Source organism: Monopterus albus, unplaced genomic scaffold (genome assembly GCF_001952655.1).
Source record: "Monopterus albus unplaced genomic scaffold, M_albus_1.0 scaffold3.1, whole genome shotgun sequence".
Taxonomy (NCBI): Eukaryota; Metazoa; Chordata; class Actinopteri; order Synbranchiformes; family Synbranchidae; genus Monopterus; species Monopterus albus.
The window spans coordinates 8,058,037-8,077,036 of record NW_018127883.1 but is presented as its reverse complement, the minus strand read 5'-3'; the positions used below and the strand labels follow the sequence as shown (position 1 = coordinate 8,077,036).

General features: G+C 37.6%; 2 protein-coding genes across 2 annotated transcripts in view; one reads left to right on the top strand and one right to left on the bottom strand.

Annotated features, from left to right (window-relative positions):
* Nucleotides 1-9,312, bottom strand: part of ide (insulin-degrading enzyme) — a 29,054-nt gene extending 19,742 nt beyond the window's left edge. The window contains 11 exon segments of the mRNA XM_020598337.1: nucleotides 702-805; nucleotides 1,366-1,446; nucleotides 1,788-1,879; nucleotides 2,030-2,122; nucleotides 2,287-2,449; nucleotides 2,647-2,759; nucleotides 4,018-4,140; nucleotides 5,027-5,196; nucleotides 6,631-6,838; nucleotides 7,502-7,686; nucleotides 9,130-9,312. Coding sequence (XP_020453993.1) covers nucleotides 702-805; nucleotides 1,366-1,446; nucleotides 1,788-1,879; nucleotides 2,030-2,122; nucleotides 2,287-2,449; nucleotides 2,647-2,759; nucleotides 4,018-4,140; nucleotides 5,027-5,196; nucleotides 6,631-6,838; nucleotides 7,502-7,686; nucleotides 9,130-9,215 — 1,418 coding nt within the window. The 5' untranslated portion in view covers nucleotides 9,216-9,312.
* kmo (kynurenine 3-monooxygenase) overlaps nucleotides 7,703-19,000 on the top strand; it is an 18,414-nt gene continuing 7,116 nt past the window's right edge. The window contains exons 1-9 of the mRNA XM_020598414.1: nucleotides 7,703-7,777; nucleotides 11,300-11,446; nucleotides 12,507-12,576; nucleotides 12,757-12,854; nucleotides 13,292-13,381; nucleotides 14,227-14,275; nucleotides 15,193-15,280; nucleotides 16,826-16,991; nucleotides 17,133-17,204. Coding sequence (XP_020454070.1) covers nucleotides 11,378-11,446; nucleotides 12,507-12,576; nucleotides 12,757-12,854; nucleotides 13,292-13,381; nucleotides 14,227-14,275; nucleotides 15,193-15,280; nucleotides 16,826-16,991; nucleotides 17,133-17,204 — 702 coding nt within the window. The 5' untranslated portion in view covers nucleotides 7,703-7,777; nucleotides 11,300-11,377. The remainder of the gene's footprint in view (nucleotides 7,778-11,299; nucleotides 11,447-12,506; nucleotides 12,577-12,756; nucleotides 12,855-13,291; nucleotides 13,382-14,226; nucleotides 14,276-15,192; nucleotides 15,281-16,825; nucleotides 16,992-17,132; nucleotides 17,205-19,000) is intronic.

The window sequence follows — 19,000 nt, the reverse complement described above, 5'->3', positions numbered from 1 at the left end:
TGCAAACTCGTTTTTATCTCCTGTATTTCTCTGGTCATGTCGTCGAGTCTCTTGTTATTTGTCTCCATAAGTAGTTGCACAAAACCTTTGAAGTTGTCTTGTTGTTGGCTCAACAGTGCGGTGTACATCTGCTTCTGCTGACTCAACATCTCTGTTACTTGCGCCGCTGAAATATAATCCTCTTCTGCTTCAACATCCTCATTCGCTTCTGATTTATTAGCTCTTTTCCCTCTTGGAGGCATTTTAATAGTTGTAGAATTTTTCATAGACTTGAAAATGTAGAAGATGTGAAAAATCGTAGAACAGACAAGAGGAGCAGTAAAGACGTCTGCTCTCGCTTGCGATCCGGAAATTGCAAGCGAGAGCAGACGTCAGATCAGTAAAACTGCCTGGCATTTTTAAGGCAGAAAACTGAAACACGGTTTCATCCAAATATCAAAGAAGACAAAAAGCACACAGTCACATAACAGGCAACAAAACTCATTTACTATCTGCAAGCACATAAGCCAATTATATAGTTACAGCAGATCACGTGAGGCACTGCTTTGGTGTTGCATAAAACGGCACACTGATGTACACTAAGACTGCCCTTGTGTTAATCACCAAAAAAAGGAAAATGTCACAATTATTTTGCATGTCCACATTACAAAGAACCTCTGTTTTTCTGAAACATGTCCAGAGACCAATGTTTTCACACTGACCTGACATGTTCTGGTCTCAGCTTATGCAGCACCATTTCAATCAGATCAGGTCTGAAATCCTCCAAAAGGTACTCTGCAGCGAGAACCTCTTCAATAGGATAATACTGAAAGACACAGATCAGAAAGCTGTTAACATTGTACTGACTGAAGTGGGAAGATTAAATGTAAAACAAAGGACAAAAAGAAATAAAACGTAATTCCATCACTCTTTATGAAGACAAAATTATTCAAAGTCTTTAACCACCACTGAAGGGGACTGACAATGACACTGTTAAAGCTCATATCTTTTTGGTGCATGGTGTTAAGAGAATAACTCTTATAAGAAAACATTTACTACACGTCACTGTGATTGAATTCCATCTCACAAGATGTGTGTATTGTAAAGACATCCTGCCCCTTGTTATAACTGAGGGTGGAAAAAAGTGCCAAACCTGGTGTAAGAAAATTCCTATAATTAGTAACCATTAGGTACTTAGGCCATACAGAAACTGTGGTTAACATAGAAGCTGAACCAAATTCTGACTCTGCTTCTACAAAAGCTCCGCTCTCTCACTGCAGAGTTAACAACAGCATCAGGCAGACTGATGACGACAGTAGGTACAGACGCAATGAGCTGCATCATGTCTCCCTGGAAACAACCTTTGCAGATGGAGAGGGGACCTACATGTAGTAAACCAGCCACTTTGGAAGTATAACCACGGGGTCGCTCCTTGTCCTTAAACCTGAAGGCCACTTTGTTTAAATCCTGCAGAGAGAGGGACAGAGGAACAGAGGATGTAACAGTCTCAACATATACACAATTGACAGTCAAAATAAGAACCAGATTTAGAAAGGACAACTGCACAGAATTTAATCCACGTTATTCAAGTGATTGTCTGTTTTTACAAACATTATTTTCTAACACTGTAGCACAGAAAATTCATATTATCCAGCTTCATCTGACATGGCTGCATTCAGCAGATAAGACCATCAAATTACCCCGCAGGTTTGAATCAATCTCAATGTCTCTGCTGCAGAATTAAGTAGGTCAAGTTTGTCCTGCCCCTCTGGCTGAGATGTTGTGGCTGAAGAGACAGCATTAATTACCTTGCACTCCTCAAACACCCACTCTTGAGGACCCTCAGTACGCAGCTTCTGGATGTACTGGAACATGTGCAAGATGATATCCTCAACGTGCACTGCAGTGACACACAAATTATGCTCACTGAATATAATTTACATTTAATTTACACACACACACACACTCAACCACACTCGGGAAAAATAACATGCAAATCACGTCTGCAAAGGGCGAGCAAACTGCATGTGCAGCTGGTTGTACTACTCACAGAGGCCCTCCTCAGTCAAGTCAACATTGATGATGAAGAACATGAATCCTCTGGCTCCTTCCTTTTGTCCTCCAACAAGTGTGTTCACCCAGCCTACAAATAATGATCAGAAAACATCTAAATAGATATGTTTATAAAAAAGAACACCAGTGTAAAGTATAGCATGATTCTGATTACTGCACAAAAGTAAATTATTGCCTGTTATTGTGACTGTAAAAAACAAACAAACAAAAAAAATGCTTTACTTTGTGTCCTACCTTTAGATTTTAGTTCAGATAACAAACTTCCAGGTCCTTCATGGCCAATCAGATGTCCCAAATAATGCCCTGGGTTAGACTTGTAGTACTTCTGGAGGTCTGGAATGGGGAAAGTTACATACAGGTTCCTGATGTCTTTGACAGGCACCACTTTGTAGAATTGCTGCAACAGGGATACAAAGAACATAAAAAATGAAGATACTTTGGAAAGTTATTAAAATCTTATTTAAAAAGCAATCTGATAACTCATGATGATGAGCTTTATCAAAACCTACTGTTTCATTCAAAAACAAAGGCAATGGCCCTAGTTTACAGCTCTAGTTTAAAGTGTAAGAAACACTGGGGAGATAAGCGGCTCACTCTGAGGTGTTCTTCCTGGAAGGGGTGCTCAGGGAATTCGGGGACAGGCACGTTCTTATTCTCTACCTCTCTAAACAGCTTGATCACCATGGAGGTCAACTCATCTAATGATTCTGTGGGTAATGAGAAAAAAAAACACACACTTGAACACAGTTTAGCTTAAAAGTTAACAGACAATAAGTAGCTTATATTATGATTCTGAAGAGACTGCCAATAATGTAATAATAATAATTTGTAACAATGTTAATGGAACAAAAAAGGTGCACCTCAACTGCAAGATTAGTGCAGCATACAGACAGTGTACATCACGGACATACAAGAGTTAGCTTCTTGCGCTGTAACATTAGTTGGAATATCCTACAACAAGGGTTTTTTGTGATTGTTGGGAGTATTCGCAACAATAAAAGAGTAAAGGATTAGGTAAAGGTTTAAACAGAATAGAGGATGGGCCAAATATAGTGTGGGGGATTGTTCCTACATGGATTTTTCCAGTGCCTAATGTAGATTTGCAACAGAGCAGAAAGAGAATGGACTGATAGGAAAGTAGATGACATTGGATACGTGGTACAAGATTATGTGTTATTGTGTTCATCACATTTAATGCTGCAGCTGGTAAAGGTGGGGCAAATGTTAATAACAAGCCAACTTGTATAATTATTTTACATACTGCTGGGTAGTAATAAAGTATCAGAACCAGTTATCTTAAATGTCTGATGTTTCATTGGCAGCTCAGTGAGCAACGGACAGGAATCAGCTGTTTGACTCACAGTGCACTGGAGTAAGAGCCAAAATATAGTGCCCCTCTTTTTTTTTTCTTTTTTTTTTTATTGTTCTGAAACAAAAATCACAAATCAATCCTAAATCAAAATGTGACAAGAATCAGAACTTAATCCAAGTGTGAGCTTGCCAAATATTCCCACCCATACAGTACAGCAAGTCATAACTAGTCTGTCTGAGATATTGGTATAATTACTGTAATGGCCATCTTTCAGAGACATGTCAGTAGCTGTTATTTTAGGTTGTGTAACATCAGCTCCAGTTTACTGGGAAATTTATTGTACTATTAGGTCATTTGTGTACCATATTGTTGTACTGTCTAACAAATGCTGCCATTAGGTAAAAGCTATTGTATCTTGGCAGTGGTCTAATTTGTTTATAGTAACAATACCACAATGGACTTGAATGACAAATTGCTTTATAATAAAACTTTAAATACTATGGTTGAGGCCATGTAACACAAGCCATACATGACTTGCAGTGTTTGTTCTCCTTTGTCATTTTTAGTAATTCACAAGTTCCTTGAGAGCTGTTATGGCTGAGTGAGGTTTTTAGAACATTTAAACATTACATTTGTAAGCAATTAACTCTTACCTCTTCCCAACACACACAGTCCCATGAGGTTAGAGGAGTAATATGTAGAGTGAAATTTCAGGAGCTCCTGGCGGATGTCAATCCCATCTTTGGATGGCCTGGTCTCAAGGGTCAATTTGTTACCTATAAGAATAATTAAATCAGCCCAATGGAAGCAGTATGTTAATTTCTTTTTTAACACACTCCTTTTCCATTATAAACATCACTGTCAGGATCAGGATCAGTCCCACTGTCAGACTACAAACATCTCCACATTCTTAGGTCTTCTGAGAACATGACGGGTTGATAAACTTTACTATCAGATTTCATAATGTTGGAGTGAAACTAGGTTATGTACATAAACAAGCTGCTTATCTGCCATTTGTGAATCAACTACAGCCTACACGTAGCACTTCTAAAGCAAGTCAGTTGTCAAGGTTTTTCTGAGATAGACAGAAAAGCAAAGCAATAATCTGGAAAAGATTATGTTGATCTGCTAAAAGACTGGTTGGCTTTCAGACCAGACTGAACCTCTTCTGTTCTTAACAGGAATACAGATTAGATATTTCAAGACTGCCATCAGGTGGCTATTTTGAGGTCAGAGCTTTTCGAAGTCCACTCTAATCTGGCAGGTCACCGAGACATGAAGTGAGCTCCCTTCATGCTATGAGATGTTAAATGTCAATGGAGTGAATCTGAATAGATGCAAATACTGTTCCTTTTATTTTATTTTTTTCAGAAAATTATTTTGTGAAGCAAAAACAAAAAGTGAGGCACCAACGCTGCTTAATATATTCAGCATTCAGCAAATGGGTAAATATTAAGTTGAATTAAGTTTCTCTGTACCAAAATGCTTTGTCTTCCAATACATAGGTGGTGTTAATATGAAGTCCATATTATTAAAGATATATTGTTCACTGTATGTCTTCATGGACACAGACTGATACAGATATGACAGAGTAGAAAAAATGAAGGATGTGATGATACAGTGGTAAGCAGGGATCTGGTGAAAACCCTGCAGAGTTTCTACCTGTTCCAAATTTACTGAAGGGGTGGTCTTTGTTGCCAGTGGCCTTCTCCAACTGAAATAGCCTCCAGGCATCATTCATCAGGTTCTTTTCATGTTCAGAATCCACCGCATTCACCTCCCGGTCCTTACAGCTCTCATCAAACAATGGGCACAGAAAGAACTGTGCAAACCTACACAAATTGCAAAGTGGCAAGTGTATTTACATTTACAGTGTGGTTCAGTATGCAGAACAAATGTTCAAATGTACACTAAAAGCACTTTAAATCTAAGTAATTTTTGACATATAAAGATTTGCTTTTTCAGTAGTAACCTAATGCTTGTTGGTGTATAGGACCATTTGTAGACACGAAAAGGGCATGAAAATGGTGAAGAAAATATTTGTATAAGTACAATATGAAAGCAGCTGCCATGCAAATGAGATAACGATAAGCAAACAACACTTTTAATGTTATGCCCATCATTTACTGCTGTAGATTTGAAGATGGATAACAGATAGCATATTGTCCCAAGTCATGTTTAAAGACATTGTTGGATCAGGCAGAAAATGTACTGTTTTTTTTTTTTAGATCAGTAAGAAGTTCTTTTGAAACACTCCCACCTTGCCCCTTGCTATAAAAATCTGATGACACCATAAGAGCCCTCTGGTTGTCATTCTTTGTAAAATGAACTTCAGCTCATCACAAAATGGTGGGTCTAGAAAAAAAAAAAACTCTGATCACAAGTAACCAATTGTGTTAACTGATTAAAAATTTGGATATCATTGCAAAGATATAGATAAAATAATGTGGCCAGCTAAGAGCACAGGGACTTTTCAGACATAATGCGCTTTTATCAAATAGGCAACATCATCAATATTTCAACATACTCTGCACTGTCCTTTCCTACCACTACACTCCAGATGGCCTTCACAATTCACAGGTGGAACAATTAGCCTATGCCACAAACAGGTGATTGCTTAGACCATCATTCATTTATAAGTAGGTAAGCTTATCCCCATAAGTTAAATTCTAACACTGCTCAACTGTCCTCTCCAAACCACCAAAGCTGACACAAGAGCAGTGCCCCCTGCAAGGCTGAGGACTGAGGATTGGAAGGCTCTGCTTCATGAAACAGGCAAGTGACAGACCTGCAGATAAACGCTGTGATGACAGCGTTGTGGATATTGTTACATCTGTCGACCATTTCTACAGTGACATCAGCCATTCGTGCATAACCTGCCTTTTTTTTGCAGCTGCACCGAGTGCAACCTTTGAAAAAAGTCATTCGCACCTTAAATACATACATTTTGATCACCTGCAGTCTGAAGCCCTGGCATGTAAACATGGTGAACAAAATACCGGACACCAGTTGAGTCTCCCAGGTTGTCAAATAGTTCATTTCAGGTTTGGTAACTATGACTAATATATACAGAGAACAAGTCATACCAAGTGCCAAATGCCAAAGTCCACACAAATTAATGCAGCTGACCTTACACACACACACACACATACACACACACACACACACACACAGTATCCACCTAAGCCACACATAAGATGTACTTATTAGACAAATTATTTTTCGTGTAGGCCATTATCAATCCAATTAAATGAACAGGAAATTACCTATCTAGTGCTCCTTGCAAGTGCTCATGGGACACATCAAAGTAATAGTTGGTATGCTCTCCACTGGTAAAGGCATTGGAGCTGCCTGCGTGTTCGCTGAGGAACTGGCTATACTCGTTTTCCTTAGGATACTTCTTTGTTCCCAAGAACAGCATGTGCTCACAAAAGTGCGCCAGGCCTGAGATGTTGGCTGGGTCTGATAATGAGCCTGTTAAATTAAAAAAGAAAAAAAAAATTGATTAAAACCTCACATTAATTTGTATCTCTTTGCACATTAAACTTCACAGATACAACACCATAACCTTTCACAGCTGGCCAGACCAGATGACCAGAACTGAGAGTGGAGAAAAAGCTACAGCTACATTTATATACAACACATAGTTTTTTAATCAACCACCTTAAATCAACACATAAAAAAGTTATCTTAATAATATGACCCAAATGAGGAGCAAGCAGTTAGCTTCTACTCTAAGAGACTGCTACAGTGTACTAGCCAGGCTAGTGTGCCAGTGTAACATTTCTCATTTTCCCTTCCTCTGATCTTTATAGGGTGTGGTAAAAATGTCACTGTGCACAAAAAACTTGGAAGTTTTAAGAATTTCATAATCATTTCTTTCTCCTAGAGTAAACACAACTAACTACTGTATTTAATTAGCCTGAAAGGGGAGGAGCGCAACATTTTTTTCTGATGTGTTTTAATAATAATGTGGCTTATTTCCATAGCCTACAGGACAGAGAATAGTTACATATTTTGCATGTCTTTTCCCTATTGCTTACTAAAACTGTATTATAAGTATCCCCTCAAGGAGGAAAGGCATATTAAAAAAATACATCACTACCTGGGAGTATGATAATTATGAAAGAACCTTACCGATGTGGACATCCAATGCAGCTGAGGATTTGTCTGTTGTTGGGTCACTGATAAGTATGGCTTTGAGGCCATTGGTGAACTCCAGGCCTCTGTAGACACGTTTGTCCTCAGGAGAGCGAATTATGTCAGTAACCACCCTCTTCACAGCTGGGTCAATCATTTTGACTGGCAAGGATGACACCAGCCTGCAGTATAGGGAATCAAACAGGTTAGATTTAGCATGACATGATGGCCTAGGGAGATTTTAACATTAAAATTAGTCCAGTATCTGTTTTGGTAAGGCACACCACACTTTGGGAACAAAAGTCATAAGTGACATTTGTGTACGATATATTATTCAGACAAAGATGTATAATAATACAACGTTTTGGCCAGAACCCAAGAAATAGCCCTCAGTGAAGTTTTAAATTACCTTCACTGATTTAAAAAATGTCACAATTCAGTCAACTAGACATTCATTTAGATTCTAACGTTATAGCCATGAAATCCAAGGGGCAAGTAAACAGTAAACCAGTCTTATGCTGGTTTACTGTTTACTTTACCCTTGCCCAGGTCTCTATTTTTAAGTACTCTAATTTTATTCCTATTATCTCATTTCACCCCGTGACCCCGTTCAGGGACTAAGCGTAGAAAATGAGATGAGTATCTCATTTCAATGAGCATTCCTTTGCCCATCTGCATTGTTTACTGCCCGTTTATACTGCTTATTTTGCATTATTTGCACTGTTTGTTGCTTGTTAATACTGCTTATTTTGTTATATTACACAGCCTTATGCTGGTTTACTGTTTACTTGCCCCTTGCATGGGGATATGTACATACATATTGAGAGCTGATGTACCAGAGTCAAATTCCTCGTGTGTCCGACACACCTGTCCAATAAAGCAGATTCTGATTCTGAAATCCAACTGGTAAAATCAGTATACGAGAGACTGCTGTAGCCCAGCTTCCAAAGAATGACGTTAAAAAGTTTATTTCGCTTAGAGAACACGATGTTTTGAACAACAGTTTCAAAAATATAACCAATTACCCTTTATATTAACTTTACTGATATAGTTGCTGCTTTAATACAGGGTCACCTAAGAGTTAACGTTAGCCAAACGAAAAGGTTAGCTTAGAAAAATGTATTCCTAACAAAATAAAAAGCATTTAAATCAGTTTGCTGTTAGGTAGTCAACTGAAAAGCGATTACGGCTACTCTGCAGTGAGTACAGCAGAGTTTAGCTATCAAAATCCGATAGCTAGAGAACATAAAATCACTATTCATAAAAGGGAAACTAGCGTTAGCTCGCTATCGTTAAGTCAGCAACAAAAGCTACAAATAGGTTCGCAAGCTGGGTTGATTTATGTACCTCTGTGGTAACCTTCAATTCTCCGCTGTCGTAAAAATGTATTATAATTACATAATATCAACAAAAGGGCCGCACAAAACGCATTTAGCTACCTCCATATGTTGCAACAAAGCTAACCGTTTCAGTCTAGCTTGATCAACAAACCGGTCCGGCTTTAACAACTCGAGCGGCTAATGTTAACCCTAGTTCACTTGCTAGCTAACTAGATTGCCGTTTGTTGTGAAAATGACTCGATTATTTTTATCAAGAAGTTATGAAATTTGCCTGACAAAACTTACCTAAAATTTTGGTTAAGATAGAAGCCGCTACCTACTGACTGGAAATATCTCTTAAACTGGGCTCTTCGGTTAAAGCACTTAAACATACTTTTTACCCATAGAAAACAAATCTTGGCTTTACGCCGCCATCTTTGCTCACATTAGACACAAGCAATCGAACACAAAACGGAACTTAATTTAGGTTATCCAATCTACAGTAAAATTTGCCGACTAACACATTTGATCACAAAACAAACATCATTATACTGATTATTTAAGTGACTGTCACGCGGAATGCTGCATGGCCTATTTTTTAGAATTGCGTTGTGTCATTGATTCTGATATCGATAAGGTAGCCTGTAGATTTTCATTGACGTTAAGCATGTCATCGGGTTTCAACCTTTGTCCTTTCTTTCTTTATACATATATATATGTAGAGAGAGAGAGAAGAGAGAGAGACTAAAGCTGGGTCATAGATTTGACCCCAAATATTAGATTTCATGACTAAAGTTTGTTTTAACTAACTGTCTTTACTATAGCTGCACTATGCTATAAATAACGTAATATTGCTAAATATAGCTATAGTATAATTATATGAAAGTGAAGTGGTCTATGCAAAAGAACCCAAAGACACTCACTTATTCATTATACAAAATGAAACATTACAGATGAATTTTATTTTATAAAAGGCCATGTAATCCATTTATTGTTGCACTAAAATAACTGATAATGAAAGCCATAAATATTGTGCATGCTTTTCGAATTTGTAAAGTTGTGGTTGTACAATGGCTGAAATCAATGCATCATATAGCCACTAGAAGGTGATAAATCTCTTTTACTTGTACATTACAATGACATTCATTACCGGGCAGCACAAAACCAGGAGATTAGTTAAAAAACTAAGTTATAATAATTGTGTAAAGATAGTATTAGACTACATAACAATATTAAATAAAGTACATAAATAAAACAGTTTTATACTTTTTTTTTTGTTTGCAGTTTCCAATTTTTCTAATGTACCGTTTGCAGTCCATTTCAGTTACTACAAAACATGGCTTTTATAAAATGTTCATTGACTTTAGCTGAAGAATAATTTGTGAAACTGTACAGGACATTTTACAAAAGAAAATCAGAGCAAAATGATATCAACATCTTTTATTAACATACTTTTGTAAAAAGGCCTTTAAGGGAGGAAAACTGATGGATAATCCTGAAAAAAAACTTGTTTTATTTTATTAATAATCAAATATTTAGATGGCAAATTGCAAATCCTCTTTCAGTTATGGTCAGATATCTTCCTAGCAAGGGACAACATATCAGACAGAGACCAAGCCTTTCCTGAAATAATGCATGTTTATTGTGGTTAATAGAAAAGTATATTTGACCAACAGGAGTTGCAGTAGGTTCTATTTGAAGATTTTATTTATGCACTAGAATCGATAGTATCAGAAATAATGGCGAATTGTTTTGGAGACATTGGAGTGTTACATTTCTCAAAAAATTAAGAGTAAGACAAAGGCCACTGGATATGAATAGCTGACTAACCAAATTATTGCATGTTCAAAAGCATGACTTCTTCTGATACAAAATGTCTCTATTACAGACATAAATCTCTTTGGGAATAAAAATTGTGCCTGCATATCCAAGACCAGGAAAAGGACATTTGCTTATAGTCTTATCAGAAATTTTACCTGTCAGTTTGAACATTTCTCATTACAATTACACATGACCTCTAAAATACACCTCTGATTGAATAGGCCTAATGTTATCTTTCATTTTTCAACTAACGACAAGTAATTTTAGGAGCGGTTTTGATAACCTTTAGCAAGTTATTTTAGGAATTTGAACATTTTAACCCTCCTGTTATGTTGCGGGTCAAATTGACCCACGAATATAACTGCTTTAAATGAGACAAATATTTGATATGACGAAATGAACATAACAGGAGGGAATGTTCAATTCGGCATATCAAATATTTGTCTCATTTAAAGCAGTTATATTCGTGGGTCAATTTGACCCGCAACATAACAGGAGGGTTAACATAAAAATCTGACAGGGCAGAAGTGGTTTTCTGACACAATAACAGTACATTTATTTTTGATTACAGAGCAGATTGTCAGATGATATCTGGAAAGGGGAAATGATCTTGAGTGCGATGTTCACGGGATTCACTCTGCTCCTCCTCTTTTAGGTGTTGATCCTTTACTTCTGTAAATTACATTGAACTGGACAGTGAGAGTAACAGACCTTCAGACAACCTGGAGTAAGAATGGAGGAATCCAACAACAGAAGAAAGCCAACCAAGAAAAAAGTTGTTGCAGTCGTGGGAGGTGGTTTGGTAAGACAAAAGTGAAAGTGCATTTTAACTTTTATGTACCTAATGTCACTTGATCTGTTGACAGCATTATGACTTTTACTGGCATAGCAACTGTGCTCTTATCGGGGTTCAACAAAGACAGGAAATGGAAGACATTCAATTCTGTACAATGTAGTATGGAATCTATTTGCATTTAAACATGTGGAGTAAAGAAAATAAGGTTACAATAATGTGTTTTGAATGGCTATAGGCCTACTGCCTATATAGTGTTAATATTGTAGTGGTAAGGGATAATTATTATCATGGTTTAGGAAGAACTCAAATCTTTTACCACTGCGTAAGTACTCCTTTACAAGACAAAGTCCTATATTAAAAACGTTACTTAAGCAAAAGTGTGTAAGTATAATCTGGGAAATGTACTTATAGTATTAAAAATAAAAATACTCAATGCAGAAATGCAGATTTTGTGACTGTTATACTGTTAGTGGCATTTTATTGTTGTAGTTGGTGCAGCTCATTTTAAACTATTTTGTACAAAGCTGCAACTAATAATGATTTTCATTATAGAGTAATCTTCTGATTAATTGATTTATTTACTGTCTGGCTTGTAAAAATACAGAAAACGGTGAGACGTGCCACTGCCATTACCTAGAGTCCAAAGTGACACCATCACACTGTTTGTTTTGTTTGACCTATAGTCCAGTCCTCAGAGTTATCAGCAATTATTAAAAGAAAAAGCAGTGAATTGTCACATATGAAAAGCTGGATCCATGAAATTCTTTACATTAATAAATGAAAAATTACTTAAATTTAATAAAATAGTTTCTAATTAATTCTCTTTGAAATGTTACTTTCGCTCTATGTACTGTTAAATAGTTGAATCTATAACAAAACATCTTCTTTTGTAAGCTCTTATATGTTTTATATGCAAAAATTGTAATTTGTAAAGTAACTAGTAACTATAGCTTTCAGATAAATGTATGGAAATGAAAACCACTGTAAACTTATGTATGACAATTTAAAGCACAGTGACTTTGGTGAGATTTTCAAAGACTTGTTCTTATTTCCCTTCATCCTTCAGGTTGGGTCACTGAATGCCTGCTTCTTTGCCAAAAGAGACTTTGTTGTGGAAGTCTTTGAAAGCAGGGAAGGTAGTATTCAAGATTTATTTTGAAGTCTACTTTTCCAAGAAAATAATACTGGCACAGCACTCTTCCCTCTTAGGAAATCACCCACCCATCAAATTTTCCTTAACAGTATACACACACAGGTAAATAGAAGTATTGCTTTGGTAACACATAACCAAACATTTGCTTTGTGATTTCGGTCAGATATCCGGAAAGCCAAAATTGTGAAGGGAAGAAGCATCAACCTGGCTTTGTCTCACAGAGGCCGACAAGCCCTGAAACATGTTGGAATAGAGGAGAAGGTATGGTGATTGAGTTTATTCACTGTTTAACTAGTCCAATGGAATGTAATGACTGATTCATTAGAAGTAAGAGCATATGTTAGTGAATGTACTGAACTATGTAAGCAAACAATTTGGCATACACTCATGTACATCATGCATGATTTCTACCCATGTTACACCCAAAAAAAAATTTTTAGCATGACAAAAAAAGCCTGGCCTACGAGGTTTTCACATATACTATACTATACTATACTTTCAAGGGCAAATCTGAGTGACCAAATGGACTAGCTGACTGACCATGCCATGACACCCACTTTTTCTACCCATCCATCCATAATCTATACTGCTTATCCTTCAGAGGGTCATAGGGGGGCTGGAGCCAAAAGTCATTAACAGTTGTAAACCACAACCTTACACAGAATTATTTAACCTTAATGGAAATACCTTTTCCTCAGATTGTCTCCAAGGGAATCCCCATGCATGCAAGAATGATCCATTCACTGCTTGGGAAACAGTCCCCAATCCCTTATGGCAAGAAAGGCCAGGTAAGGCTATTATTGGTGTAATCTGAAAACATATTTTATTATACAAAACACAAAGAGAGCCAAGATATGACAAAGTGTCAAGTTACCAATTGTAGGAGATCTGCCAACTACTAAAAAGTGTACACTAACATTTCTCTGATGCAAGACATGCACTCTTAATCATATGCTAGGAGAAGCTCCTGCAACATACCCATACAATCAGACAAGTAACAAACTGAAAAAAGTCTCAGTTAACTAAGCAACACGATAATGACTGATTCATTAGAAGTAAGAGCATATGTTAGTGAATGTACTGAACTATGTAAGTTGTCATTTTGACTTTCTGGTAAACTACTTCTTTTATAGGCACCCTATGTTTATAACATTTCTACTATTTCCTAATATTCTATGCACTGCTGAAAATAGAAAAAAGACAAATATTCTGCTACATCAGTGTTACATGTCTTTTTGGTTGCTAACATATGGTAAGAATTGCATCATGTATACTGCACTGATTCAGTCTGCAGATTAAATATTGATTTTTACTACTTCTGTTAGACCTCACATGCACCAGCATACTGTAGGCCCTTTCTGTGTGTTTCTACAAGCACCCACATACAGAGACACAAAGACACCGCAGTATGCATGTGCACACACATGTTAGAAAAAAAAGCTCAAGCATGCACAAAATTATGAACCGTCCTAGTGAAAGTGAAATCCTGTAGAATCATGACAGTATGCAGACACAAATCAAACCCAATCGGCTTCCTGTTCCTATTTGAAAAGAACAATAATACCTGTACTTCTGTTTGGGAAGTTGTAGTATCGGTAGAACTGCACTCTAATATAAATTGTTTTCCTTTCAGTACATCCTGTCAGTAGACCGAGCCAATTTGAACAAGGAACTGCTAACAGGTAAGAACATAAAGAGTGTCTCTCTGGACCTCAGCCAAAACAGCCTTGGAACCATTAATATGTAACATGTTGGTCTCATGTCTGCACGAGTGCCCACAGCACTTATAAAAAGCCTGTAAACATCAATCCTACGAAGCTGTACCTAGTAACATTTCTGTAACACTCACAACATGGCACAAATATGTTGCATGCTATTTGCTAGTGAGTTGAGTGACTGATACTGTCTGTGTGTGAGCTTCATGTGAGTCTTTGAACTGCACTAGTACATCAGGTGATTTAAGGGGATTTTTCAATGTTTGCCTAATATTTAATGAAGTACCTCTGTGTATACTTGGAGATAATGTGTGACAGCATGGGTCTGCCTTCAATTCAATTTCCTGTATGTGCTGAAAGAGAGGCTGACTATAAAGCCATCGCTTTTATCTGGGTTGATTGACACTCATGATGTGAACAGTGAGATAAAGAGATTTCTCGAAAATGTGACAACTTAAACACACGCAGAAAGCTAGATATACTGAGTGCTGTGGTGTGTTGATGAGATTTATGCATCAGCATGAGGCCATTTCCCTTCAATGGCAGATTGATTTAACTGCTGCCAGTCTGTGTCCTTACTTATTAGTTTCCTGTATGTTTTAATAAGATATCATTTGGGGTGGCTGTGGCTCATGAAGTAGGGCAGTTGACCAGCAAGTTGGTGGTGGCTTGACTAGCGCCAGTGCATGGCAGCCTGTCGTCATCGGTGTGTGAATGGGTGAATGGTGTATGATCTTCTGTAAAGTGTTTTGGCCAGTGCAACACACTGTGAGAAAGCGCTATATAAAATACAGTCCATTTACCATTTGTCATATTAACTTGCTGCTCTCATGTCATGATGCACCAGTAATGTATGCTGTTTTTATAAAATTGTACTACCACAGAAGCAGAGACATATCCAAACACAAAGTTGAACTTCGACCACAAACTACTGGACTGGAGTGAAGAAACAGGGCTAATGACCTTTGCCAGGTAAATAGTTACCAAACTAGTACATGTACAGTTTGCGCACCCTTGTACTTACATAACACACACAACATATATAACATATGGAGGGCATTCCAGGAGTAGCACTCTATAGACCATGTTCCCTCTTTGTTCCTGCATGTATATGCATGTGACCCAGTGCATTTTAATTGATCAGGGTCTGAGCAGATCAAACTTGATGTGTGACTTCTTAGTCTGGCTGGCTGTTCTTAACATAAATGTGAAACACAATTTACAACCTTGTCTGATCAAATGCACATACGTAAGAGCCTGATATTTGGGGTCAAGACTAATTAAATGTAAAAGACACTGCAACATTGTTTGTTGTTTTTTAAGTAACTGGAATGGTGTTTAAAGTAATTCGGCAATACTAAACATCATTATACAGTACATCCTGCAGGGATCACTGAATAAAATGATGGGGTACTAAGAAAATATTCAGATATATTTAACACTGAATTGAACAGATACACCAATGTTTTTACTTAGGTAGTTACTGTGTGCCATATGTTAACAGTATCACGGTTTCAGAGACAACCTGTAACTCCCATGCAGCTTCAGGTAATCCCTGTAACTCCCACTTTCTCCTGTAACTCCCATGCAGCTTCAGGTAATCTTTCTCCTGTGGCATATTGAGAGATTATATTGAGGAATACTGGAACTGGCTGCCTGAAGCAGCTTGTAAACACAATAAACAGAACACACACATTACAAAAACTGTAAAATGTGGTATACATTTTCAGAGATGCCATTATGTGTAATCATCATAGCTTAAGTAAAAATCAGTATGATTTAGAAATACCTTTGACCACTCAATTGGCATGTAATACAGATATTGTCATAACCATTGTTTAATGTAAACTTGTAAATTAAATGCAGCTATTATTATAAAAATCATCTTTTTAAATCAAAATTATTTCTTGATCTTAAAATGAACCTTAAGGTTTGTTTTGTAAGGGCAAAGACTATCTGCAAATTTAATCTAAATATCTGCATGGACTACAGTAAAAAATGAGAAAAGTCTGTGGCCTGATTTTTCACTTTACTAGCGGGAAATCCAAAAAAGCAGCAGCTTGAAGTGAACTGCAGAGGGAAAGATCTTGTGTGTGCATGATGAAAAGGCCAGAGGTGAAAGCAGAAAAGCTCAAATGTACAGCTCTCAGTCTGTTTCTGAAGCAAATAACCTGAGGACTGCACACTTGAAAGATTTTCTCAAGCTAGGTAATCATAAAGAAACACTTTTTACACACCTGAGTGCCACCCTGGGTGATCAGTGCATACATAGGTGCTGGGGCAGTGCTTCTAGGAAGACTGATGAAGGTCTGTGAAAAGGTTGCCTTTTCTCATTTAATAACTTTTGTCCAGGCTGCTTATGGGTATTTTCCTAATGTTATGGATTCCCAGGCTAAGCATGAAAAGAATTAGCCAGATATTTAAGTCTTGTAATATAATTATTTAGCTTATATCATAGTCAATGTCAAAATACAGCACACTGAGGTAAATTTGTCATGTTACTGTTATGTTTCTCAGGTCAGATGGTTCCACAGAGCAGATCAAGGCAGACCTAATTGTGGGTTGTGATGGAGCTTTCTCTGCCACCCGCAAGCAATTCCTCCGTCGCAGGCTCTTCAACTACAGCCAGACTTACATCCCCCACGGCTACATGGAGCTCACCATGCCGCCCATCAATGGAGAGGTCAGTTGTCTGTACAGTATCCTCATTTTACTGACGGTTTTGACAGAGCCACAATTTTCAGCCAGAGTGGTGCACAGTCATGATTGGAAATAATATGCACAGTAGTTATGTTCATGTTTCATATTTTGTTACTATCCTCAGTTTGCCATGAAGCCAAATTATCTGCACATCTGGCCACGAAACACATTTATGATGATCGCCCTGCCCAACTTGGTGAGTGTCAGTTTTCTTCTTCTAATCTCTACCGTACTGTACTATCTACTGTAGCTGTGCTTTTTTTGAACTACAGATGTAAATTAAGCAATGTTAAAATGTCTATTTGCAGAGTTATTGTGTCATATCATTTGGCAACCACTAGCTGTTACTGAAAGACAAAGGCATTATTAAATCAGAAAACGTCCGAGCATGATTGAACCCTGGGATATTCTCAGAGAGTTAATTGGCCTCATTTCATAGACAGGAGTGGCTTACTCATCAGAAATCTTTGACAACAAAATGTCCAGTCCCCTAAGGTTCACTCTAGGTCTCACACAGCAGTGGCGTCCTCCTTCTTATCTGTGTCTCTGTTTGTACTTCTTAATCTCACAATGATTTTTTTATTTTGCACAACTCAGCACTGCAGTTTTGCTCTCTTCAGTTAGGCCAGGTGAAGGCAGCTTACTTTGGAGTGCCTTTGCACTGTCACACAACACCCCAGCTACCAGGAACGCATTAAAGCTGAAAGAGAGAGGGAAAAAACACATCTTTGAGTCAGGAAAAAACTGTAATAACATGTTTGACACTTTATAAATGCAATTCAACAATCAGACATTCCTCTATGAGTTAACAAATCCAAAGACAGACCTGACTTACTGTCTTTTCAATATGTGTCTGACTATACATTTTGTGTTGGGCTCGGTCTTTATTTGCATACCTTGATATCTTATCTTCCAAACTGTCCATCTAATTTAAAAACACAATCTTTGATGATTGACTCTTGCAATGAATTTGGATATAAGATTTTCAGGGTTTTATTACAGTGTTGAACTATCACAGAGACATTGTATGTTTAAGGGTTCAGCTGTATAAACTGCTATGCAGTTTTAGTTTAGCCCAACTAGCAGCATAGCCCTACAGTGGAAATGTTGCTCCCTCTGCCTTTGAAAGTCAGATATGTTCACAAAGACAGCCACACTTGTCTACCTATATATGCTCAGACAATCATGAATCCAAAGTAAAGGAAAAGAGCGTGTACACAAAAGGTGGGAAGCAAACGGTTTAACCAACGGTAAGCAAACTAAAAGACTAGTACAAAAAAGCAAAAAAGGCAAGAAAAAGAAAATACAGTCAGGGAAAAAATTATTTGAACCCCAGCTGATTTTGTAAGTTTGCCCACTCACAAAGAAATGATCAGTCTACAATGTCAGTGGTAGGTTTATGTGAACAGTGAGAGACAACAATAACAAAAAAATCCAGAAAAATGCATTACAAAAAAAGTTATAAAGTAATTTGCATTTTCATGAATGAAATAAATATTTGATCCCTTTGCAAAACGTGCTTTAGTACTTGGTGGCAAAACCTTTGTTGGCAATCACATAGGTCAGACGTTTCTTGTAGTTGGCCACAAGGTTTGCACAAATCTCAGGGGGGGATTTTGACCCACTCCTCTTTGCAGATCCTCTCCAAATCATTAATGTTTCGTGGCTGATGTTTGGCAACTTGACCCTTCAGCTCCCTCCACAGATTTTCTATGGGATTAAGGTCTGGAGACTGACTAGGCCACTCCATGACCTTAATATGCTTCTTCTTGAGCCAATCCTTTGTTGCCTTGGCCGTGTGTTTTGGATCATTGTCATGCTGGAATACCCAACCACGACCCATTTTCAATGCCCTGACTGAGGGAAGGAGGTTCTCACCCAAGATTTAACGGTACATGGCCCCATCCATCCTCTCTTTGATGCGGTGCAATTGTCCTGTCCCCTTGGCAGAAAAACACCCCCAAAGCATAATGTTTCCACCTCCATATTTGA